The 26,278-nt window shown below is 42.9% G+C and overlaps 1 protein-coding gene across 3 annotated transcripts in view; it reads right to left on the minus strand.

Moving 5' to 3' along the window:
- Window positions 1-26,278, minus strand: part of RCBTB1 (RCC1 and BTB domain containing protein 1) — a 51,262-nt gene that overhangs the window by 19,252 nt on the left and 5,732 nt on the right. For 2 of the 3 annotated variants that reach the window (XM_032496175.1, XM_032496174.1), the window contains exons 2-10: window positions 18,832-18,907; window positions 18,552-18,721; window positions 18,011-18,161; window positions 10,813-10,979; window positions 7,312-7,470; window positions 6,042-6,149; window positions 5,519-5,661; window positions 4,355-4,545; window positions 680-806 (exon numbers count right to left, since the gene is read on the minus strand). In XM_032496175.1, the coding sequence (XP_032352066.1) occupies window positions 680-806; window positions 4,355-4,545; window positions 5,519-5,661; window positions 6,042-6,149; window positions 7,312-7,470; window positions 10,813-10,979; window positions 18,011-18,161; window positions 18,552-18,677 (1,172 nt within the window). In that variant the 5' untranslated portion in view covers window positions 18,678-18,721; window positions 18,832-18,907. The remainder of the gene's footprint in view (window positions 1-679; window positions 807-4,354; window positions 4,546-5,518; window positions 5,662-6,041; window positions 6,150-7,311; window positions 7,471-10,812; window positions 10,980-18,010; window positions 18,162-18,551; window positions 18,722-18,831; window positions 18,908-26,278) is intronic. The other variant, XM_032496176.1, reaches the window with a different exon arrangement.

The raw sequence follows: 26,278 nt of genomic DNA on the forward strand, positions 1-26,278 counted from the left end.
TTTTACATGAAAGTAGCAGACTGGTTGACCACAGGTTCACAGATAGAAACATTTCCCATTTATCTTTTCAATTAATGCTCTGATGCGGATACTTATTCCCTTAAATAACGAATGACATAGCTTTTGGGTTCCCTTAAAACATGTTGTTCTGTAAATTGATTTTTAACTAAATTTTCAGAGACTATAAGTAGCCAGTTTAACTCTCAATGGTCTCATTTTTTGTGCCTCTTTGTCTGTAATGACAGCCTCAGTGAGCAATGGTCCAAGCAGTTATTAATAAATACAAAGTTCCCTCCCATTTATACAAAAAACTCCTGCCATTTACTATATTTAAAGAACATTCCTTTCACTGGGAATTAGGTATCTTTCAGGGCCAGAAGTCCAGTATTCATAAGAGTTTTCTCCTTGGGGAAAACGAATCTTTAAGACTAAAAGAGGACAGATACGCTTTTCATTGACAACCTTCTGCATTTTTTTAAAACCATGTAAACAAAATTTTGGGTGGAAATAAGTATTCACAAGATCCTTCATTTACAAAATAATACAGAAAATCATTATGTTGTGCCATTTCTCTCTTCTGTCAAGGTTATTATCAGTCACCATTTTGTGGAATAACAAAGAAACAGACATTTCAGAAGAAAGTAATGTTACTGATGTCTCAAAGCTCATGCAAAAATACCTGATTTTCAAAACAGCTTTATGGACATGGATATATTTCCCATCGATTCGAAACTTCAGGTCAGCCGTTTCTGGACTGTCAAATTCTTTCTTCAGTGACTCTGCAACTGTTAAGAAGTCTTCATGCTCTGAAAGAAGCAAGCACATTAACACAGGGAGCTCAGGAAACATACTCAAGCCTTGGAAGACTTCTGAAAGATCATGATTAGCATGATGGATAATTCCACCAGATTTTTTCAGAAGAGTCAGGCCTTACCTGACAAATCAATTTCACAGTATTACATTAAAATCAATTTCACAGAAATTAAATGTCACAGGCTAACAGGAAAACAAAAAATCCCAGAGACCTTCATAGGCGCTGAATGAAGGTACTCTGCTGTGGACTCAGAAGACAGTTTTCGATGTCCTCCAAGCTGAGAATGTGACTCAGCACTTGCTGTTAGCCAAGTATCCTCAGTGTATAAACTACAAAAAAATACATGTTTGGAAAGGCCAAATACCAGTCTTACATGCTAAGTTAGACATTAGAAATGTGAATTTTTTAAAAAAGAAAAAGTTATAGGTCGTTAGGATTATATAACTGCTCTCAAAAGTTGAGTGGTTCTGTTTTAAGGGTAAGATTTATCCGTTTTCCTTGACTGAAACACTAAGAACACCTTTCTTTGTCTTGGGGTACTTTCAAGGGACTGGTAAATGCAACTCAAAGAGTCCTAAGAACAAACTCACCACGCAAGTGGTTATATGCTGAGAGTCATGTTCTTTTGCAAAGAAACCCTTTTTCCTCAGTATCTGGATTCGCAACATCCCTCTTAACCCTAAAAATTAATGCAGTACAAATGATACTCCTTACACAGAATCTAAAAGCAGAGCAAATCTACTTAGTAGGCGTGTATACTCAAAAGGGACAGTTTTACGAAAACGTGATCATGCTGCCTGACCAGAAGGTGTAAGTACACGTAAGTCTACTTATAGGTAAGTAGAACTGTGTAATCACGAAGAACAGTAAAGGCATTTGTACAAGCGCTTTCTTGTGCTTCATATGAGTAAACAAAGGAGAATAAGGAGAAGGCGGCTAAGGGGGAAATTAAAAAATTCCAGAGACCCTCCCTGGCACTGAATGAAGGTACTCGGGTACCACAGACGCAGGAGACAGGTTCGATGCCGCCAGGATGAGAAGGTGACTCTCAGCAGCTGCTGTCACCAGGGCAACTCTTAGAGGGGGGACTGCTGCTAAAACCTGGGCTGAAACAAGCTTTCCATGAGCTTGATTCACAGAATCTCCCAAAGAAGTATCATCTGCCTAAGCCCTGTTACCTTAACCTACAGCTTCCTCCTACCCCCAGAATGTGAGCTCTCTAGGCTGTGGAGAGAGGTGGGCAGGCTCTCAAAAACCAGGCTTCCCTGACCCTGTAACCTGGATCTCTGGTGAATGAAAGGAGATAACTAAGATGAACGAGAGTCCAAGAGTCTGCAATACTCCCCACCCTCATCCCCAAACCAGCTCCTTAGTACCTCCACTCCTGCATCTAGTCCTAAGGGTTGGACCTTCTTGGTTTCTGGCAAGAGATATAGTACCTCCCTTCAGAGAAGAAATAGTCTTCAGAGGTGTGAATTCACCCCTTGACTTTCCTCCCAACACTCAGCTGAGATCATTAACTGAGAGGAAACTTTCAGCGAGTGGAAGGGAAAGAAATCACCTAGGAGATAACAGCCAATGACCATAGTTTTTCCAGACTTAACAGTAAGAAAATGTTAGACACATTATAAATCAACTAGACTTCAATAATTAATTAATTAATTAATTTATGCAAAAAAAAAGAAAACGTTAGGACGCTTGTTCTGAAAAGGATGTCTTTTCGGAAGCAGGATTTTAAGATGCAAGAACCTGAGGGGAGCCTTTTATAAACAGGTCCAGATTAAGCAGTATATGGGAATCTGAAGATGTGGGCCAGGTGTATACGTATGGTCAAACGGTTCCATTCTATGAACTAAATTTTTTCTAGCCATGATATTCACTGCAAAAAATATACTGTATTAGAGAACCTGGAAATGTTCCGTTCGTTTCACTTTTAAGTTGAGTAGCAGCTTAATGTTTCCTAAATGTACTCTTGCCCCCATGATCAGAAAAACTGGCCACCTGATGATGGGGCAGCTCCAGCTGCCTGACACACGTGAGCATGACACAGTCACAGACTAGCCTTCGATACCAGTTGCTGAGCAACCCAGACCCTGTGCTGTCAAGAGCTACACTAATTTTCAAGTACAGAGTATCATGACCCACTTATTCCCTCTGTGTTACAAACAAAAAAGAACAATTTAGAAGAAATACCTGGGCAAGGCGGCAGAAATAAACAAGAAATAAAAGAAAAAGAGACTAAAGTCATCTTGTTAACAGCTACTCAGCGTGATGACATCTTAACACTTTCAATCAACAATGGACTCTTGTAGAAGACAGTATTCAGAAAAGGGACAGATTATGTAACCAAAAATCACCCTCAATTCCACTATCCTTTCTAACACCTTTGTTTTGATCCCTTCAGAAATGAAAGTCTTTGAAGACCGGTTAAAAGATAAAGAGGGAAAGAAAAGTGGAACTAACAACTCCACAACGTTAACAAAACCACAAGTTCTTCACCTTTTTTAAAGTTCATTTGTGGTTCACGTTATATTAACTTATGTAATACATTTTGTGTAACAAAAGCACTTAAGAACAGGTTCCTCCAATAGTTGTACATGAATGTTCATAACAGCACTATTCATAATAGTCAAAAGGTGGAAACCATCCAAATGTCCATCAACAGATTAAGTGGATAAACAAAATGCGGTCCATACATGCAATGGAACACTATTCAGCCATTAGAAGGAAAGACGTGTTGATACACACTACAACCTGGACAGGTCTCAAAAGCACCGAGTAAAAGAAGCCAGACACTAAAGGCTGCATATCGTAGGATTCCTCTAACATGAGTTATCCAGAACAGGTTAAATCCACAGAAACAAAAAGTAAACTGGTGGTTGCCAGTGGCTGGGCGAAAGGGAGAATGGGGAGTGACTGCTGAATGGGTACAGGGTTTTCTTTTTTAATGACTTTTATTTTTTATACAATTTCTACAGGTTACTTTCCATTGACAGTTATTACAAAATATTGGCTGTATTCCCCCGGCTGTGTAATACATCTTTGAGACTATCTTACACCCAACAGTTAGCACCTCCTACTCCCTCACCCTTGATTTGCCCGTCCCCCTTGGCAACCACTAGTTTGTCCTCTGTATCTGTGAGTCTGCCTCTTTTTGGTTTTACTCACTAGTTTGTTGTATAGGGTTTTCTTTTACAGTGATGAAAATGTTCTAGAACGTCATATAAATGGTGGTTGCACAACCATGTGAATGTACTAAATGTCTCTGAATTATACACTCTAAAATGGTTAATTTTATGTATGTGAATCTCACCTCAATTAAAATGAAAACAGTTCAAAGGAGAAAATAATAAATCCATATAATATTTCTTAACAGTTTAATAAATATGCTATGCAGATCTAATTTTCGGAAAGGTTACTAAAGCTAATGGAGAAAAAAATATTCCAGAATAAAAGAGCCCACAGCCAGCCAATACGCAGGAACACCGATCAGTTAATAGTAACCATTCTTCCAGGGGAAGCAGCCCCGAGTTTTCTTACCCACGGACAGGAGGCGCCACGTGACGGCAGGCGTGGCGAAGCAGGCGAACACATCATCGGTGCAGGAGAAGTGGGTGAGGTGGGGCAGGGTCACCGACTGGCCCCGGCACTGGCCCCACATGTACACGTGCCCTCCCTGCGTCTTGGCAGCAGACATGTGGGCAGAGTGGCAGGCTGCAATCTCCACTACCCTGAAGAGTTTTAAGAAAATGCACATCACTTCTTTTCACAGAAGCCCACGCACACCACATAAGGTCAGTAAAAAGTTCATGCTCAGAACACCTCAAAAAACAACCCAAGATTGAGGGACATTAGCTGCCAAGTCATACTGACAAAACCAGAAGACTGGAGCAACAGAACAGTATTTCTCCTTTCTTGGCTGCCCCTCTTCTCACCCTAACCTCATTCTGAGTTAGGATGAATAATAAGGAAAACTTGGGAAAAGGGACTAGAAACCAAAGTAAATGAGGAACACGGACAGTGAAAAAATGTCCTGACAGTTCTGGGGGCTTAGAAAGCCGCAGAATAATACTGTCTCCCATATGCCATTTCCTTAAATACCGCCTCTTCTCCCGTCCCCAGCCAGGGCTCAGAACTGGTCTAGGGGTCATGGACTCCCAACATCCCAATCCAAATGGACGTCAAGCCAAACCTACCACATCTCCTGGTATGCTTCCCAGGCAAGGCCCCGGAATCGGAAGTCAGCATTCTCAGACTTAGTGGGTGAGACCTCACAATCTGGCTGAACACCCAGTAAGCATCTATTCCACTAACACACATTAAATCAAATCAATATTTAAACAGATAATGCCCTTCTGGGGGCAGGTTTTATTTATTCGTAAGTTGTTTTAGTTGGCTCAAAGGAAAAGTCTGTACTACGCTCTGAATCTCAACCTGGTGACAGACCCTATTTTACTTCCCTACTAAACAGGCAGCAAGAAATATGTAGGAATATCAAGATGCATTAAAGCCTATCCTATCCTAGAAAGCCACATAAGAACCACCTCAACTTCATGTTCATTCAGACTGGTACTCATCCTCTTTTGTTCAAAATGAGAATGTTAACAAACAGAAGAGTTACAGAGCCACACATCACAGCTCCAGCACACACAGTCCCAAGTCCCAGTGCACACACAATCCCAAGACGTGGGACAGCCACATTACCTTTCTTTCTCCACCATGATGTGTGCAGGGCTTAGCAGGTTATTTTTATTGCCAGTTCCCAGCTGCCCATACGTGTTAGCTCCCCAGGCATAGAGCAAGCCTTCATCGGTTAGTGCTAGGGTGTGTGCATAGCCGCAGACAATCTGCAAGGAAATTTACATGGCCACTGTAAGCAGGAGAACAGGAAGGGCGGGGAAAACATCTACTTAACGGTGACAGCCAGCTTCTGCAGAATGCCAATTCATCACCAGGTGTGGACTGACATTCTCTGGAACATTAAAAAAGCGTTAGAAAAGCCTAAACCTGAGACTACTGCATTTTTCCAATAGCTCTTTTTACTTGTCAAGACCAGTGTGCTAGCACCATGGCCTTCCTTCTCATCACGGGAATTTAGGGAGGATATAATATTAAATTGGAAGATGAAGGCACAGTTCGAAAAGACTTACTGAAGAATAAATCTCCAATATTCCTGAAAGTCAGAGCAGGGAAGACAGACGGGAACCAGAGAGGCCACCACACATACCTGGTTCACACACACGCTGTGCAAAGCTGCCACTCTCACAGGGGTCAGCTGATTGCCATTGTTTCCCAAGCCGAGCTGCCCATTGCCGTTGTAACCCCAGCCATACACCTTAGAGAGAGAAAGGGGGAGAAGAGGCTTAAAACGGCTTGCGAGAGGGAAGAGATAAAAAGCACTCCATCTAAACTGATCAGTTACTTTTTTCACTGCCAACGCTCATTCTCTGCTGCGTGTGATCCTACAGCTGATCTCCAAATAGAAGATGCTTTAGGGGTGGGGATGATAGAACTTGGCAGTTCCTACTCCAAAACTTACTAGTGGATAGCCTTGGGCAAGTCCCTAATTCTTGCTTTATAAAGAGAAGTTGAAGCTCATTAACAATTATGGAGCACCTACTGTATGTCAGGACACTGTGAAAGGTACGAGGAATAAGTCTTTGGAAACAATTCAACAGGGGAGGTGGACATATGCAATTTTGCAGCCGGGTGGCAAGAGCTATAATAGAGATAAAATCAAGATACTGTAGGGAGAGAGGAGAAAGGATTTAGCCACAGGAAGAAAGTTTCAGAAAAACTTTTCAGAAAGCAGAAATCTGAGCAGGACTAAATGGAGGTGAAGTCATTCCAGGGAGAGGGCGCAGAATGAAGCATCTCCGAGTGATTTTTGTGCAGACAGAGGTGGTAACAGATTCATTTAAGTAGAAGTTGCAACCAGAATAATTTTATAGAAATAACCATCAACTCAAAGGTAACCATGATAGAGGATCACTGAGAGGTGGATTTTTTAAAGCAGCTAACAATAATCAGGACAAAAAAAATCTGCTTTTACAAGTTGCTTCCTCCTATGGACAAACATTCTAAGTGTGAGTGGGCACAAAGACTTCATGCCCATTGGTGGTCACGGACCGCTTATAAACATCATCAGCTGACTTTTAAAGAGTGCACAGGTCATTTTTTTATTGGGAGAAGGCGGTAGTATCGAATTCTTTAAACTATTACATTAAATCACAAATACCTCTAAAGCATTAGGCTATTTGGATCTAGTAAAAACATATTAGAATCCTTACTTGCAGATAAATCTTGGAATTTAAAAATTCATACCGAGAAGCAAACATTTCCTGATTACGCCTCAGTCAGTAACCAGTTAACTACCCATGGAGCTGTCAAAACAAAGTACTCCTCCCTCCATGACCTAATGCATGCACCCTCGAGGAAAAGGACATTTCACTGAAAGAGGAGGGGGGAGGAAAAAGAGGGATGCAGAGATTGCTCACCTCTCCATTGTCCAGAACAGCCATGGATGAGGTCTGACCACAGGCAATGCCAACCACCCTCTTAATATGTAAACAATTGGTAACTTTCCGAGGAGTTGGTTGATTTGCTGTGGATCCTGATCCCACCTGGCCACAGTTGTTATAGCCCCATGCAAATACCTGCACAATGGAAGAGGAAAAGAAAAGCAAAGGGTGAAAATTCTACCTCTAAAAAACAATAATGATCATAAAATAAAATAAGCCTATTTAATAAGAATTTACAATGTGCTAAATGGCTCTAAGTGCTTTACATGCATTAATCTAATCCCCATAGTAATCCTGTAAGGTGACCCAAGGGTAGATACTATTATCAGCCTCATTTTATACATGGAAATGGAAACAGAGAGGTTAAGTGACTTGCTTGAGGTTGCATACTAGTAAGCACAATTTACACCAAATGTGAACCCAAGCAGCCCACCGGTGCTCCTAACCACTAACTACACTGCCTCTCTAATGATGGCATCTATATATGTTCCTTTAATCTGGCATCAGTAGGAAACAAGGTATATGCCACATAGGTATAAGAGATATAGATAATCTGCCCAACTCTTTGGACACAAATAGTCTTTTTTTTCCCCCATGGAAACCTTCAAAACCATACTATGCTTTTCCCTGTCTCACTAATCACCAATATGAGACATGACATAACTTTCCTGATGACTCAGGACCATCACGATCATAATTATCAATCACAGTTTCAAGTCGTAACACAGAAATGCTCACAAGCACTAAGGAGATGCTTGTCCCTACAGGCAGGACACCCGCTTGTCAGGCCCCTCTCAGCCACGTTTTCTCTGAGTTCTCATTTGCTGTTTGTCAGCTCCAAGCAGCTCCCCTCCACAGCTGCACCCTGCTTACTTCTGATCTGTGATCTGCATAACTGAAAGCCAGATTTCTAAGGGAGAGAGAGACATAAATAGATCTCTAGGCTGTCAAAATCTGATAACCAAGATGACAAAATGCAAAGTCACTTCGAGTGAATTAGCAACTGAGCCTATCAAAGAAGAGGGACTAGAGAGAAGAGTCAGTAGAGGAGGTAAGTTCCCCCAACGCTGGAATCGGTAAGGGCCCCTCCCACCCCCTTCACCAGCCTGCAGGAAGAGGTCCTCACATCCTGAGCTCTGGCTTCCACAATTCTCTCTCCTCTGTCAGCACTTCTAAGTTCACATGTCTGAGAGTGCCCAAGGCTACCATGGTAAACTCAGGGCTGATGTCTTAAAAATATATGCTACAGGTTCGTTTCACAGTTACCAAAGTAAGAACCTGCAATATTCCCTGAAAGTGGATTCACAGGAACAGCCAGTGTAATAATGCAAATATTTACCACAGTTATCCAGAGTAGCATATGCTTAAGGCTAAAGCACCAGGAATCCAGGCTGTACAAACTAGCAAGTTCTAATGTCAAGAATCATTCTTCTGCATTTCTTTTCAAATATCCCAAGTCCCCTTCCAATACAGCTGCCTTTTATTTAAAAAAAAAACAAAAACAAACTGGGGTTCCACTAACCAAGAAACAGCCTAGGAACAGTGGATCCCGAGCACAGGCTTGGCTTCAGCACATCCCCCCCATGCAACCCTGATCTCCCTGAGCTGCTTTGCTTCTTCATCCATCACCTGCCCTACTTAGTAGACTCACTGTAACACCCCTGAAGGACTTTGAACAGGGAATAATGTGATCTGATCTGTGTCTCAGAAATTACAGGGGGGCAGAGAAATCAAACCACACAGGGAGACCAATTAAAAAGCCATGGAATAAAAGAGACCATAGCAACAGTCCAGGAGATGACAAGGCCTGACCTAAGGTGATGGAGATGGAGAGGAACAAGAGGATACAGGAGACTGGAAGGGAGAATCAACAGGATGAGTAGTATTTAAGACAAGCATGGAACTTGGGGGATAAACAAGTTGCACAGGACCCACTGACATCATTACATTTACTGAAAAACAAGATAGACTTCAAGGGATGGGGTCATTAAAAAAACAAAAATACAGAAAGTTGTCACACACAGCTGATTTGTAGTCTTAGCAAAGAGCATGAGACTCAACTGTCTTAAGAATTAAGTCATCAAAAGAGTGGTGCTGATCACATAATATAAGCTGTGTTAGCAAAAGGGCTTGTTCCCATAATGTTTTTAGCTATGCGCACAGGGTTGCTATGTTCACACTGTGAATGAAAAATACAGCAAGCCGTATCAGTAAGCAAAGAATCCTGAAGCCATCAAGTCATCAGCCGCTGCCACCATCCCCCAGCGAAGACAAGCCTGCAGCCCAGCCTCTGCAGCCACTCACAATGGTGCACTCTGAGGGGACTCAGAACAAGAAAGGACAGGACAGCTAGATGCTTGTCAAAGGAATGAATTCAATGAGCCCAAAGGTTTGCTGCCTCCCATACATAGAAAAGCGCTAAATTCTTTAACTTGATCTGTCTCGTTTTCTTCAGTTAACAAGTAATCTTTTAATGTTCCAACTACCTGGTCTTTGTTGTAAAACTCTATACATCCTAGCTCTTCCCGTACCTCTTCAGAGCAGTCCCTCAGAGCGATCTAAGAGAGTGTCATCCCAGGCTCGAAGGGGTTTGAGTCCTCAGAAATGTCCACCAAATAAAACATAACTCTCAACTTTAAGGCAGTGCATTTATTTCAGTTAACAACACCATACTGGAGTACAAATGTGGTCATTATTTCATTATTTTTTAAAGCAAGGCACTTTTGGGGAGGGAATAGCTCAAGTGGTAGAGGGCATGTGAGCTCAGCATGCATGAGATCCTGGGTTCAATGCCTAGTACCTCCTCTAAAATAAAAAGACCTAATTACCTCCCCCACTCAAAAAAATAAAATAAAGTAAAAATAAAGCAAGGCACTTTTGGGGAGGGAATAGCTCAAGTGGTAGAAAGCATGCTCAGCATGCATGAGATCCAGGGTTCAGTCCCTAGTACCTCCTCTAAAATAAATAGACCTAATTAGCCCCCTAAATAAATAAATAAATAAAGGCACTTTCATAAGAGCCAAAAGGTGAAAACCACCCCCAAATCCATCAATTGATAAATAGATAAACAATGAAATATTATTCAGCCTTATTAAGAAATGAAATTCTGACACATGCTACCATACAGGTGAACCTTGAGAACATTATGCCAAGTGAAATAAGGCGGTCACAATGGATAAAAACTGTATGATTCCTTTCACACAAGGTACCTGGAGTGGTAGCTAGAGACAGAAAGTAGAATGGTGGTTGCCAGGGGCTGGTGGGGAGACAAAGTGGAGAGTTCATGTTTAATGGGTGCAGAGTTTCGCTTTTGCAAGATGAAAAGTACTGTGGATGGATGGTGGTGACAGTTACGCAACAATGTAAATGTACTTAATGTCACTAAATTGTACACTTAAAAATGGTTAAGAAGGTAAATTTTATATTATGTGTATTTCACCACAGTTTAAAAATAAAGACTAAAGGCAGGACACTTACCTCTCCATCAGCTGCCAGAGCCATTGAATGATGAGAGCCACAAGCTACTTCAACCACTTGCTTGATCAAGAGGTTGGTGCAGACTTGGATGGGAGCAATGCCTTGGTTGGTCGTCCCATTCCCAAGCTGGCTATATCCATTGTGGCCCCAGGCATAAACAACTCCATCTATACAGGATGGCCACACACAAAGAATCAGCTCAAGGAAGAAACAGTAACCCCTGTACTTCCTTCTCCAGACATTACACAACTCATTCCCCAACCTTCATTTCTTTTTGCAATATTGTGATTTGTAAGAAATCTCTATTTGGTCATTCAGCTGATGAAAATATATTTCTTGCATATATCAGGTCTTCATCCATAGCTCTTGGCTCACAGCTCCCAAAACCTAGGTGCTGAGAAAGCTAAAAAGTATCTTTTGTTATGTGAATGAGGTGACTTTTGGAAGCACCTAAAGACAGTAGGGCTGCTGCCAGGAGAATCAACCACATGATTAGAGGATTGGAACTTTTCTTCCCACTCCCCAGTTTCCGGAAAAGGGAGGAGGCATGGAGGTTGAATCAACTGCCATTAGCCAATGACTTAATTCTGACTATGTAAGGAAGCCTCCATAAAAATTCCAAAGGACAGATTTTTGGCCCCTTTTCAGACAGCTTCCACGTTGGGGAGGCCGAATGCTTTACACAACCCACTGTGCCAGGCCCCAAGCTCCAACAGGATAGAAGCTCCTTTATTCGGGCTGTTGATTCATATCCTTTAGTCGCCTTCTATAATAATCAGTAATCTGGTGGGTAAACAGATGTTCCTGAGTTCTGTGAGTCATTCCAGTAAACTAATCAAACCTGAAGAGAGGGGGGTTTTTTTGTTTTGTTTTTTTTTTTGCAGCAGGTTGAGCAGAAGCACAGGTAACAACCTGGGCTGGCCACCAGCATCTGAGGTAGGTGGTCTTGTGGGACTGAGTCCTTTACCTGTGGAACCTGATTCTATCTCCAGATAGACTATGTCAGAATTGGGTTAAATTCTTGGACACCCAAAGACTGGCATCCAAAGACTGCTTGCTGGTGTCGGGAAGCATGTGCACGCACGCACACACACACAACACAACTGTGTCCAGGAACTCTGTTTAGTTGGAGTCAGAAATGGGATTTGCAAAAACAGCCCTGGCTCATGGACACATGTGGCTTTTGAAGAGAAAGGATAAAAGGGCAGGAAATGAGGAAACATTGATCCCTGGATGGTGACCAGTCACCGTGGTAGGAAACTGCAGCTATACTGTGATCAGTTTCTAAAGGTAAAAGCTACCAATGGAATTTAGAAATTGGAGCAGACCCGACTCCCAAGGGGCTGGTTCACTGGATACATAAGGAAAAACAAAGTACTAAGAGGCATGCTAAACATACAATTCCTTGGTTATTTTATCTGTAAGCCAAAATGAAAATAAAAAAGTGCCGGGTCAGGCCTTGATGCTGAACCAAGCTCAGATTTGGGTCAACCTGAGCTTCAGTCGTTTGCCTCAAAGCTGCCTAGAACGGGAAAAATTATGCAGGGGCAACAGAAAGTACCTCTAAGACCTCTGTACACCAGGAAGGTAGTTAATATAGAGGAAGGGCAAGACCAAGAAACGACTAAAACCAGGGACACAGTGTGAAGGAACTGGCTCATGTGGAGGACCGGTATCATCAGCTTCCTGAGGAACCTGCACTGAATGGATTGTGACAGTAACTGATTTAAGGTCGGTGTTTTTGGTTTTGAAGGCTGCAGGGTGGAACAGCACATGTGGGTGGATGCAGGAGCCACAGCTCTTTTGAACAAGCACAGATGGCTGTACATGATCCACACTACACAGGAGGTTATTCCCCAGGTAACAGTCCAGCTGGTGGACTGGATAAAAGCCACTGTAGAGTGTGCTTATCCTGAGAAAAGGTATTTTGCAAGTCCCCTACAAATGTCAAATGGAACGCCCTCAACGAAGCAGCTGGGAGGCTCTGTATGCAAGAGACGTGGGATTAGCTTTACGATGACTGGGATGTTCATCCATTGAATATGCCAACTGGTAAGTGCTGAGACTGAGAGTGCCCCTGTTGTGACTGCTACAAAATCGAACAGTATGAGAAGCATCATCAGATCTGCTATCTCAGCTTTCCTGTATGGGTCTTACCGATACCAAGAATGTTAATTATGAAAATGGGGAGAAACAGAGGGGAGAGTGAAGGAACTCAAACCAGTAGAGCGAAAGCCTTCAGATGACTGTTGAAAAATGGGATGAGCAAAGCAGACATTGATGAGGGATGGGTGATGAAGCTGAAATCAAGGTGTGGCTACAGCACTGCCAGAAATTGGTCAACCAATGGGACCCCATGTTGGTCTCTAACATTAAAGGACTCCAAACAAGTCCACTTTATCCCAGCTTAGAGGTGCTTAAAAAGCCAGAAGGCAAGGATTAAGATGAGAATCCCCAACCAGGAATCCCCTGGAAGGAAGATTAATCAAGATAAAGATTAACCTGAAAGCCAGGGTCTTCTGGCCCCACCCCCAGCCAGGCACCCAAGGGCAAAAGCACAGTGTGGGTAGGACAGCCAGCAGGAGGGAGAAGAAACTTTCCTGGGACTCCTTGATACAGGAGCCCAATGCACTGTGATTCCACAACCTGTTGGTGAAGTCTTAACAGCTAAGGTCAGAACAGGAGGACGCAGTGGACAGGCAACAGCTGATGGGATTCAAATGAAAGTCTGGATGAAAACTGGGATTTTGGAACAGATTTTGTGTGAGGTGGTCACATCTCTTTTACCTGAATGTATTATTGAGCTGGATATTACGTCTGACTGGACATTGCTTCCCCAAACTAATATTATAAAACAGAAGGCAAGTAAATCTGCCCTCACGCCGGTTTTAACTGGGCTCGCTAGACTGGAACCAGGAGACCCGCCTGCACCCACACAGGTGGTCACTGTAGAGCAGTACGGGACACCTGGGGGGTGAGAAGAGCTCACTGCTTTAGTTAATGGTGTGCTAGAAGCTGGAGTGCTGGTGCCCACGAATTCGCTATACGACAGCTGCATGTGGCCAGGGAGAAAGGCGGATGGCTCGTGGGGATTAACCGTAGACTACGGAGGCTTAAATAAAGTTGTGCCACCCACGGCCTGAGCAGTTCTCCGCACGATGTCAAGCACACAGAAGACTCTGCAGGCTGACGGAGGCGGAACTCAGGGGCTGACCTCACATCTGCTTTCTTCTCCGTCTCCATCTCAGAGAAGAGTCAGCAGCAGTCTGCCTTCACGTGGGAAGGATCCCAGTTCACTCTTACTCTGCCACCACAGGGTTATCTGAACTCACTGGCTGACTATCATAATGTGGTCCGAAGGGATTCGGACTTGATGCAGGTCTTGATGACATTATGATGGTATCAGAAACTGAAGAGCAAGACACAACTAATTTGTTTTTTGGGTTTTTTAAATTGAAGTAGAGTCAGTTTACAATGTTGTGATAATTAAGATAGGACTAATCTGAATGCAATGACAACACACACAACCAACCAGGGCTGGTTGATAAATCCCGTTAAGGTCCCAGGGCCTGCCCAAACAGAAAAATTCTCAGGAATAATCTGCTGAAGCCACACAGGATATTCCACAGGAGACTAAAACTAAACTGCTGCTGCAACCCACCCCTAGGTCCAAAGCGGCAGCAGCCCAGCATTTGGCTGGTTTATCTGGTGTTTGGAGGATGCAAAGTCCACATCTGGGAACAATGCTAGCTCCCATCTACATCATTAGCCAAAAGAAAGCTATACTGTGTGGGGACATGAACAAGAGCAGACCGAGTCCAAATTAGAAGGGAGAGGCTCTGCCAATGCCTTTGCGGCTTTATGACCCACAAAGATACGATTTTGGGGGTGTCTTCTACCTGCACTTTGCAGCAAGAGCTTATGGCAAACCCATGAGCACCTCCCAGCAGTGATGACTGGGATTTCAGACCAGAAAATTCCCAGATGCTGCCTCTCAGTACACACCACCTGAGAGACAATTAGCAGCCTGCTACTGGGCATTGAGAAGGACATAAAATAATCATGAGAGCTGACATACCCACAGTGTCCTGGGTGATGTCGGGGCAGCACTCCACTAAGGAAGGCAGTGCCCAGCAGAGTTCCATAATAAAACGGAAACGGTTCACACGGGAGCAGGCTGCCGGGGAATGCAGGCGCCTGCCCTAGTGTAAGCAGGCAGCCTCTCCTCCACGACCGACTTTAGAGCCGCCTGAGGAAATGCTGGAACCGACTGCCCCGTGGACGTGCCCTGTGAGCAGCTCTAACTGAGCAACCGAGTGCTGCCTGCTTTACAGACGGCAGTTCCAAGACAAATGGATAATATCCTGTTTGGAAAGTAGCCGCATTAAGACCAGCGGATGGCAAGACTGACTGAAGGAGGCAAGGATAAATCAGCTCAGTGAACTGCAGGCTGTCTCCCTAGCGGTGATGGGAGAATTGAGCAATGGTAAAAGTCCCCAGGTTTGGGTCTTCACTGATGCATGGGCTGCAGCCAGTGGCCCAGCCATGTGGTTGGGTAGATGGGCAATGGAAACCGGACTGTTAAAGGGACAACTGGTGGACGTGTCGATGCCATGACAAGAACCCCCTTCTAGGTTCGGAAGGTGACTGGAGCCACCAAGTGGACCATTTGGTGCTCTCCCTTGAGGTGGCCCCTGGGTCCATGAAACAAGAGGACACGGGGGCGCTGCAGTAATCCAGAGATGAGGCAAACCTAGATATATACCTCTTGTGCCCTGAGAGGCACAGAACGCCAACAAGAATGGTTCTGTCAACAAGAGAGACAGGGACTGCAGATGGCTACCGGGAAAATTCCCCAGGAGAAGGCCCTGCACAGAGCTGACTGGTGAGGACATTGGACCAATGCCAGTAGCCCTGGGGACTATAAATGGATCCTAACAGGAAGAGACCCTTACTCTGGACCGAGTTTTGAATACCAGGTAGTAGATGCAAATGCTCAAAATACTATCAAAGGACTGGAACATTAAATACTGGGGGTTTTTTTGTTTTGTTTTTTTGTTCAGCCAAACCATTGGTCAATTGCATGGGTAAAATAAAGGCATTTTTAAGACAGGGTCTCAAAGATTTCTCTCACATCCCCTTCCTTGGGAAGCTACTAAAGAATGTATTTTGCCCAAGTGAGGGTATAATCCAAGGAGAAAGACACAGGACACAAAAAATAGGGGATCCAGAAAGGACAAAGGTGAAAGGACTTCCAGGATGCAGGTGAAATGAAGTTCTAGCCGACAGCTGTGCGGGAGCCTAGAGTGACCAGTCCAGGCTGGAGCAGGGGCACAGAGGCCTCCGGAGATGACCCGGTGTGCTCAGAGACGCTGAGAAGCAATACTGTGCTATGGAAGAGCGTGGGCACACGTTAATGATGGATGCCTAGAAAAGCTCAGAAAATAAACAGCGGTACAAGAAAGGAGATGGCTCAGCTATAAATAATCCTTACAGAGTCCTAGTAATGTGAACACTGAACACTGATTTAACCAAAATGGTGGTGATATCACTAACAGTGATGGGGTAAGGGGAGGGAAGGTAAGAGAAAGGGAGCTGAATTCTATCTCCATTACAAAAGTCAAATGATAATATCTAAAACTGAAAATTCAGAAATAGCAACACAGGCATAAAAATACGAGATTAAATACCAGAAGAAACATCTGAAGGAGTTAAAAAGTCGTTCCTTCTGAAGAGCAATTTCTAAGAGTGAAGAGGGGTGAGGCAGAGCCCTTCTGTCTTTTTTACTAAAAGCCATAAACTATTTGATGGCTTAAAGCGTTAAATTTTTTTAAATCGTGACTATCTGTTCTAATGTGTAACACACACATATATGTATCATGCATACATGATACATGGTGTACAGCATGTTTAATGTATGTTGTGTAAAATGTATTCTATTAAAATGGAATTAAAAACAAAAAGACTACGCCCACAAGAAAACCACTTATTTTATATTTGTATGTTTTATGTTTATTTACATCTTAATTGTAACACTCAAGATGGTTAAAACTGTATAATTTAGACTCTGAAAATAACTCCAAAAGAAGAGTTAAAGTTTCCCAAGGTCACCACTTGGAAGAAAACCAAGAATTTGAATGTATATGTTTTAGTATGTTTGCTCTAAAAAAAACTGCTTCAGTATTTTATAGTCAGAAATCAGTGCCTAGTTAAAATTAACACGTGTTATGAAAACATTAAATCATTAGGTCATGATGGGTGACAAGCTGAACCAGTCAGCAAAGCAGCAACTGCCTGGAAGAGCCTGTGTGATGCCAGGAGGCATGGTTATACAAGGCGGAAGCCAGATAATCACCTCATTATGCTCCATACCAGTTACGCTCTTACTCAACAATCACGCTCAGATCTGGATCTCACAGCTTGAGAAAGATGCAGAGACCTTGGAGAGGATTCAGATGCAAGTTATAGGCAACTACAAAGCTCAATACTAAGACCCACAGTCACATCCAAGGAAGCTGTGATTCCCCAGACTAGAGACAGAAAGGCAGCGAAGCCAGCTCTCCCACACGCAGTTTACCCAACAAAGAGCTAGAGACGGAGCAAGAACTAATGCGCCTGCAACATACAGGGAAGAAGCTGGGCCTCACAGAGCAGATTTTCAGAGAGTTCTGGGTGCCTGCAGTGCACATACATCCCCGAGGAAGAACGCAGAGGACCCTCAGTGATGGTGAGGAGGCAGAGGAAAAGGAGAATCCACCCCACGTCCTCTCCATGTGGCACCCACAGGAACACCAGGGTGTGAGCTGAGACTTCTTGAATTCAAGATTCAGAAACTACACAAAGAAAGGAAAACCAGTATCACCTGTGTTTATAAAAATATACCAAGCAAAACCTGGACGTTGCCTTGCTACGACAAACACACTGAGAAATTAGGCTGAAGGACCACTTTGTTCGCTTAGCTCGTCTTCCACAACTTTACATACGTCGTCTAAAACCTCAGAAGTTTGCAAGTCATCCTATGCCTGCTCCAGAGGGAGCCTGAAGTGTTTAACTTTTGTGTGCTTTATGTACTTCCCCTCAAAAATTGAGGAACAAATAATTCGAAATTCACTGTCTGACACAGCCCTGCCACGCCTTGGCTTACAATTCACTGCTCAATTACCCCCAAACTGAGAAGCTGGATTTGCTCCCACCGTACCTTCAGTGCTGAGAAGAACATGCGGTCCACTCCCATAACTAAGGCTTTTAATCTTCTTTCCACACAGGGCTTCCAGCTTTTTGGGTACCAGTGTACTCTGGTTATCTCCAGTTCCTAGACAGTTACTGTAGTTCAGTCCAAACACAAAGACCTGGGAAACAAACAGCTCTGTCTGAGTCACTCGGCCTGAAGTCACACAAAGGCTCCCTTCTCCACTCGGAAAGTCCTACACACTTAATCTCAGTTTGATAGCTCAGTAGGAAGGAAGAGAGCGACGTGGCTGTGAAGAAAAATTCAACCTCTGCTGACACAACTTAACGGTTTAGAATATTTGGCTACACAATGACACTCAGAGTAGCAGGGACGAGGGGCAGTAAACCAAGAAATGGGAAAAAAGGACAAACTCTATCCAAGACACTGACTTCTTGGATTTCAGGTTCCCTTTATGTCCCACCTTTTCTCAGTCTTCAAACTGCACGCTTTAAGGCTCAACCCCAAAACAAGCCCCCAAATTAAACTCTGGGTTTTGAGAGATTCTTACCTCATCGTTGTCAGTAACATACAGTGCCTCGTTGGCTGAGGTGCCAAAGACACAAGCCTTCCGAATAGATGCAATTTCTTGAGGCGAGAGCAGAGTGAAGATTGGCCACTTGCCTACATCCACCATGACTCGGGCTTCAAGTAATTCCTACAAATAAGCCGACATCTTTGCTGTAACAAACAAAAAGGATTCCAAAAAAAAACATTAAATCACCACTAAACTAACTTAGAAAGATGTTAATAAAAGGAAACAAAAGCCAATTCCAGAATACACCACCTACTTTTGGTGAAATGGGTCGCTCACGTTCCCCAGCAATGTGTCCAGTCCTTCCTCCACCTTCAAACCTGGGCCTTTTCCTGTAACAGGAGGAACCAGCTGTCTGTCTTGCCCACAAGTCAGTGCTTACCTGTCACACACATATTTATCTGCAACCCGACAGCAGATAATGGAGAGAAAACATGCTAATTAGATGAAACCAAGGTCTCATCAGGTATTTTTCCCTCCGGGGTATTGAGATAAAGGTTATAACATTCTTTGGTCTAAGGTAATTGATTCTGGATTAGGAGAGAGAGTGTGTGTGTTATGGAAGTCGGAATCATCACATCTACCTCCCCACTCTCCCACTGCTGCCCCAGGATGCCCTGAAAGACCCCATCCCTCGCAGAAAAGCACTGCCACACTGAGCCACTGTTTAATGATAGAAATGGGACATCCCTCAGAGCCCAGAGTGGCAAAAATACTGAGAAGCAGTAGCCTAAGATTTACTGGATGAAACCATAAAGCAAAGTATTATATTCTGGTCCTAATTTATATGACCACATGTTCTACACATATACAGCCCACATTTCATTTCACACTAAGGAAAGTTATATGAACAAAGGGTAAGACAGTTCACCGGCATCTTGGTGTCAGAACCGATGACTATACCCGTCATGCAAATAGCAATTAGCTTAATGAGTACCCTACAGAAAGTAGAGATGTGCATAAATTTCCCTAAAATCCCAAATCTAACCTATTTAAGGAGTTTTACACAAAGAGTCCTGATCATGGCTCCAATTCTCCCAGGGTCAAAAAGTACTTCTTGAAATTCCAGGGGGCTGTACAAAGCGTAAAATCTATCGTGCTAAGTGAGTTTCCATTCTGGCTCTCACCTCTGCAAACTGAAACAGAGCCAAATAGTTGACAAATATAACCAGGATTTCCTAATGAGGTTCAGAACTCTTGAAGTTCCTACCTACTTACCCTCCTCTCAGACCTCTAAAAATAGCCAAGCAAGCCAAGGTGCTTCGGGCTCCAGCACCTCTGACAGCACCTACAGAGACAGCCTCGGGGTTTGGGCTTACAGTCAAGGATGCAGTGTCGGTCACCAGGGAGATTTCTCCCAACAGCTCCAACTTGTATGACAATGACCAGGTGCCTGCTATGCCCCAAGGGTCACAGCGCGTATTCAATAAGCATTAAAGGGGTCACCTCTCTTCTGAAACTGGACCTCATTGTCTATGGAATGTGTATCGCTCTAAATAAACTTGCTTTCACTTAAAAAAAAAAATGGGCATTAAACACCATCAGGATAGGCTGGTCCCTATCACTGTACAGCCAGACTCCTGGAATAACATTTAAATGTTCTGAAAAGTGCGCATGAGTGTGTGTGTGTGTGTCTGTGTGTGTGTGTTGGTGGGAACTGGTAAAGGATTTGGCAAAGGCTAAAAACGAATACATAAACACGTTAAAAATTTTTTGTTTCAAATAGTACAAAAGGGGATAGGAAAGTCTCCCTGCCATCCTTCCTGACCCTCTCCTCAAAGGCAACCACTCCCAGCTGCTGCTTCTAATTCCCTCCAGGGACAGCGCAGACCTACCCAACATTATGCGTGAGTGTGGGCGAGCGCGTTTCCCTCCCTAGCAGGGCATCCTTGGAACCATTCTGTACCAGCTCGTGTAAGGCCTACTTCGTTCTTTTCAATGAGTCTATAGAGCATTCCACCAATGGATTCAACAATTTACCTCTTTCTACTGAGACATTTAAGTCACTTCCAGTCTGTTGCTAACAGGAATACTGAAATTACTGGCTGCATACATTACTGTTTACACATGTCTTTGAGTACACATAAGTTTCTAAGATAAATTCCTGCAGGGTCAAAGTCTAACGGCTGTCTTACCTTTCACAGGGATTTCACACTGTCCTCTACTGAAGCAGCACCGGCATACAGAAAAGCCGTGTACGGCAGCACCTTTCACCCACACCCTGCTGCACAGTGTGTATTATCACCGTGTCTCCGTTGTGCTTAAACTTGAATTTCTCTTACAGTGAGTGAGGTTGGGCATTTTTTTTAAAAATCACAATCATGGCGACAATAACAACTAACACGTCTTGAGCACTATGTGCCAAGCACTGTTACAAGTATTTTACATTTATTACTTCATTTAATCCTCACTTTACAGACAAGGAAATGGAGGCAGAGATTTTACGAGTCTGCTCAAATTAGTAAGTGGCAGACTCAGGACGTGAAGCCATGCCAAGGTGGGAAGGCAGCGCGCAACCATTAAAACACAGCAGTTAGCACCAAGGGAGGGGAAGATTCAACTCCCAGCAGACCCTGAGCTTCATCACACGCTCACTGTAGTGTATCAGTGCTCACTGTAGTGCATCAGCGTGCTGAACAGCACTCCCACAGGTGCCATGACAGTTCCGACACTGACCATAAAATGTCAAAAAGTGGGTGATAGCCCAATTCTTGGGAATCCCAGCCCCTTCCCCAAGTACTTAGAATAATCTTTCCATTTGTTAGCATATGAAGTTACCACGCCCATAAAAACTAACAACCCTACAAACACCTGGTGGTCGCTCTCTCCTGACCACTGAGACAGCCTGCACTCTGTCTATGGAGTATGTGTCTCCTTGAATAAATCTACCTTCACTCGCTACAGCTCGCTCTTGAATTCCTTCCTGCCCAAAGGACCCTTACTTGTTGGGGCATGTCCCATCCCAGGGACTCGCCCAAGACCTAGGACGTGACCATCATCTCACGCCCCATTTTCCTCCAACACCTGGAGCCAGCGTCTGCACCCTTCCCCTCTCAGTCTCATGTGATTAAGAGCCCAGGTGTCACCCTTTTACATAAAGCCCCTATCTTTCCTACTGAACTGTCTTTCTTCACTTTGCTCTTGATTTGTGAGTGTTCTTTGTATCATAAGAAGATTGTCTTAAATGCTTTTAGAAGTTTAAAAACAAAAAAAAGATGCCTCCCAAATGGTCTGCCTTGTGCCTCTTACATAACAGTAGGAAAAAAACCACAAAAAGTGAAACAGTGTAAATATAAGCAGGTAAATGTCACAAAACTCCAGAAGTCTTATTTTCCTAGAATATGAACCGTATCACTCTTCAAAATTTAATATTTTATATAATATACAATTACATTTTAAATAGGGGGAAATAATTAATAAAAATATGATTCACCACCTTTAAAATTACAACACAAAGGGATATTATCATTCAAAGCCATACAATTTCCTAAGAGCAGTAAAATTACCCTGAAGTCATTAACCAGTTTATAGGTAACTCTGCCCTAAGGGTATGGTAATCTGCTGAAAAATCAAGCTAACTTGCCTAATGATGGCTTATTATATGAACTGAGTTTACTCATTGCTAAATTACTTGAAGCTTTATTTTACGAGCTATTTCTCCCAACACTTGTAACCTGGGAGTCAACACAGAAATCAGGTCTTAATCTTCCATGTCCACACTTCTCAAAAAAGCAACAGCCTTGGCATATTAGAAAGGACTGGGAGTCCTGAGGCCTGGGTTTTACCCCCAGGTTTACTTTTAATCAATCAGTGGGATGTGCCACTAACTTTCCTGAGCCTGGGTTTCCCAAAAAGCTGTTCTATAAAGATCTACAACTGTATGTTCAAGATGTAATGAAGAAGCTAAGGGGGATTTGTGAATTCATGAGAGCAAAAAAGGCAGTAATGTTGGCGAAGCAAATAACTTACTCCTAGCAACACAATCCAGGGAAGCAAACAAAGAGCAGGAGGTTAGAAACTAACAAATAACAACCATCAAGAACCTGCTTTGTTGGAGATACTGTGCCAGGCAGCTTCACACACATTATTTAATTTAACCTTCATAACACTCTCCCAAGGAAGAGACCACCATCCACTCTTACCAGGTGACGATGAGGCTCAAACGTGAAATGACCTCCCAAGTCACAGAGCAGTAAATGGCACAGTCAGGAGGATTCAACCCCCTCCCCTCAGATTCCTCTTACAGAGAACCTCAGTCCTGGCCCTTTAATGACTGAATTTCTCCAACACTACGTCCTTCTGACTTCATCTTGTCTCATAAATGTACACCAGCATCTGTTTTTAAAATGCTCCAAATGTAAAAATTACCTCTAAAAGAAATGTATTCCACAATATGCCTGTCTCAGTTAACCTGGCTAAACTTTGAGAATGTTACTGGTTCCTTCATTCTTCCAAAAACCACTGGGAGGTAGGCCCTGGAGACCAAATGCGACCTTTGTCCTCAGGGAGCTCACAAGTTTGTGGCACAAGGTGCACCCTTGGGCTATGGACTAAGATATATTTTTTAAAATTAAATGTAGAAGGGTTTCAGACCTAAAAAAATAATTTTGGAAAAGTACAATCATAATTCATTAATTCTGTCCTGGGAAGGCAAGTTCAGATTAGGGAAATTCGGAATGGAACAATTCTAGAACAGACATAATCTTAGAACTTGCCAGTACATACAGCAATTCAAACTAGACCAAACTAACTGCTGTGATGAACAGGTCCTTCCAGGGCTTGACTGATAATCATAAAAATGAGTTGTAATTAGCATTTCAGATATATTAAATAGTTGCTTGTGAAGTTCAATAAGATAGTGAATTTTGCAACATTATTTTTATCTACTATTTTATTTAGGAACTACTTTCTCATAAATAGCACTGATATGTTCAGACTGAATTATCACTCATTAAGAGGTGAATCAGTGATTTTTTCTTCTTTTGCTGATGGAGATAAAGCAAGGATAGAAGAACAGAAAAGTGGAAAGCAAGCAGAGCCTGGAAAAGAGTTTACTGCCCTCTGAGGACAACATGCCAACACACCTGGATTTTCTTTGGCACCTGAAAATACAGCCTACGTTCCCACAGACTTGCTGTGTCCATCAGCTCTACAGAGCTACAGCCATCCCCTTGGCTGGCTCTTCCCAGCGACTGACACTGTCCCTCAGCGCTGGGGGTGGCACAGTGAAGAAAGGTTATTTCATTTTACACTCTGGAAGCAAATTCACTCAGGAGGGCACACACAGACCTTCCAATTTTAGAAATCTACATTTAGAACTAGAAGACTGAAGGAGCAACGTAGCAACCAGTCTCGATCCCTCTAACAGCACATTTATTGTCCCTTCCCCGGAGAACCCAGTATTAAGGGAAGGTGGGGGGAGGGCTTTGCTTTACTGATCTAACAAAAATATATTTGAATTCTGTTTAGAAAGTTAAAAAAAACAGGAAATGAAGAAAATAGTATAGGAAAACTTTGTTTTTGATGAAAGAATGGTCTCAATACTACACAGTACTAAAAGTTTAGGGCTGCTTTGTAAGCCAGCATGTGGCTTTCACACAGACCTCATCCCCCCAGCTCTAACCAGGTATGTTCAGCACAAAGGAGGCTGATGTCACCGACAGGACTTTACACCTCCTGACTGACTCGTCTTCTGCTGACCTAAAAGCTGGCTAAGAAAAAGAGGTCAAAACAGAGCAAGCAATCCTGCAGAACTGGTTAGCCCCATGATTCTGACTCTTCTGGTGTCATCCTTGGGGCATGGAGTGAATTTGTATCATTCTTTATGGTGGAAGCTGATAACCTCACAGGAAACAGGAAGGACTCTGAATGCTGGAACAATCCATTTAAAAATGCCCTATACGTTCTTCAACATACAAGCCATAAGCCAGGTTCAGACTATTTGAAACAGGAATGTCAAATATGAAACATGATTGTTTTCATTGCAAAATATTAAATTAAAGCACTTACATATAAACTGAAGATCCCTAATGAAGATTTCTCTATTTTCATAAACTGGATGATGACTTTAGTTATCAGCTTATCGCTAAGTCACCTCATAATAGGAATTTGTTCATAGTTAATAAGCTATTGATAAAGTCTAAGATGCCTTACAAAAAAAAGCACTTCCACATGCTAATGTGAACAAAATGACAAAATATGTTAATTTGTCTGACAATGACCCCACACACCAATAATGCTGGGGGAAACCATAAAGCAATATAACCACGGTCCCTGCCTCTCAGGAGCTTAAGGACAAAGTCAATCCTAGTAAGTGGAAACCTAGAATGCCAACGTAAGTGGAGTAACTAAGCAATGAGATACGACATGCAAATATATAGTCCACGGGATAAGTGTTAATGTGTAAGTGGAAAAAAATTATGTGCACAACAGCTAAACTATATAAAAATTGAATCGCCCAGAAAACTGACATATGAAATCCCAGAAGTCAAATTCTCAGTATCCTAGCACATGACAAAATGTAAGCACTTCCTCAGTGAAGATCATCCAGATTTCCTGCAGGAACAAGAGTTTTTTCCATAGCCTTCTTCCTTTTTCACCAGTGGAAGTTCCCATTTGAACACAAAAGATTTAAGGGTGTGGCCACCTTTCCCTATTTTTGAGTACACTATATCTCAATTCTAGGAAAACTTTCAAACAGAAGAGTTGTAGGGCATGGGGTGGACTTTTGAAGGTGCAATTTACAACTTAATGTCACATATCTACACTACAGCAAAAGCAATTCAAAAACCCTCAAGTTACAAAAGAGCCACAAGTTACATCAATTTCTTCCATACTTATTCTGGTGAGCTTTCTGAGACTGAGCAGATGCTACGACTCTGATTTAGACACCAGGCGTATTTCCCAGGCCCAAGCAAGCCTCTAAGAGAATCAGCCTTACAAATGTTTAAATAAAAATGCACTTTAAAACTTTCATCTCTTCTCTGGTATAAGTACTGCAAAGAAGCAATGTTTCAGAGGTTTGCTGAGACACTGACACTGTTACTGCCCCAGCTGCTAGAACAGCATCACCACCTCTCTCTTCTGCAACATTACCACACTGACAGAATGATAGGTAGGGAAGGAAAGAAAGTCCTGAATACCTGACAAATTTCACAAAGACAAGGGACTCTAGGCATTCTCCAGAGGAGTTATGCCATCCCTCAAAGTTGCAGCTGTAAAGGTGACGAGTTAATCCTCCTACAGTCGTCTAAAAACAGCGTGACTGCTGTCTTAGAATTTCCTAACACTGTGACTGCCCTTTGCCTCAGCAGCTTTGCTCCAATTCATCACTCATTTAAGAAGACAACTGTCACTTCCCAACCACCACCAAGTCACTTGACTTGAAACACAATTTGCCATAGTGATCGGGAAGCAATTCTTTAGCTCCATCATCCAAGAGGCCGAAAGCTTTAGGCAATTCTAGGACACCTGGAATCTGACAGCTCACTGTACGTGAAGAAACAATTCTACCGAAGCCATGTGCTCAGGTTAGCACAACAACCTGGCAATAACATTAACAGCAAAAAAAAAAAAAAAAAAAAAAACCGAGGTTGTGAAGCTGTTGCTTTCATGAGACACTTTTATTTTCAAAAGGAAACTAGAAAAGAAATCCCCATGATTACAAATAATTTTCTTCTACGGTTTTGTTCTTTGTTGCACCA

Source organism: Camelus ferus, chromosome 14 (genome assembly GCF_009834535.1).
Source record: "Camelus ferus isolate YT-003-E chromosome 14, BCGSAC_Cfer_1.0, whole genome shotgun sequence".
NCBI classification, from domain to species: Eukaryota; Metazoa; Chordata; class Mammalia; order Artiodactyla; family Camelidae; genus Camelus; species Camelus ferus.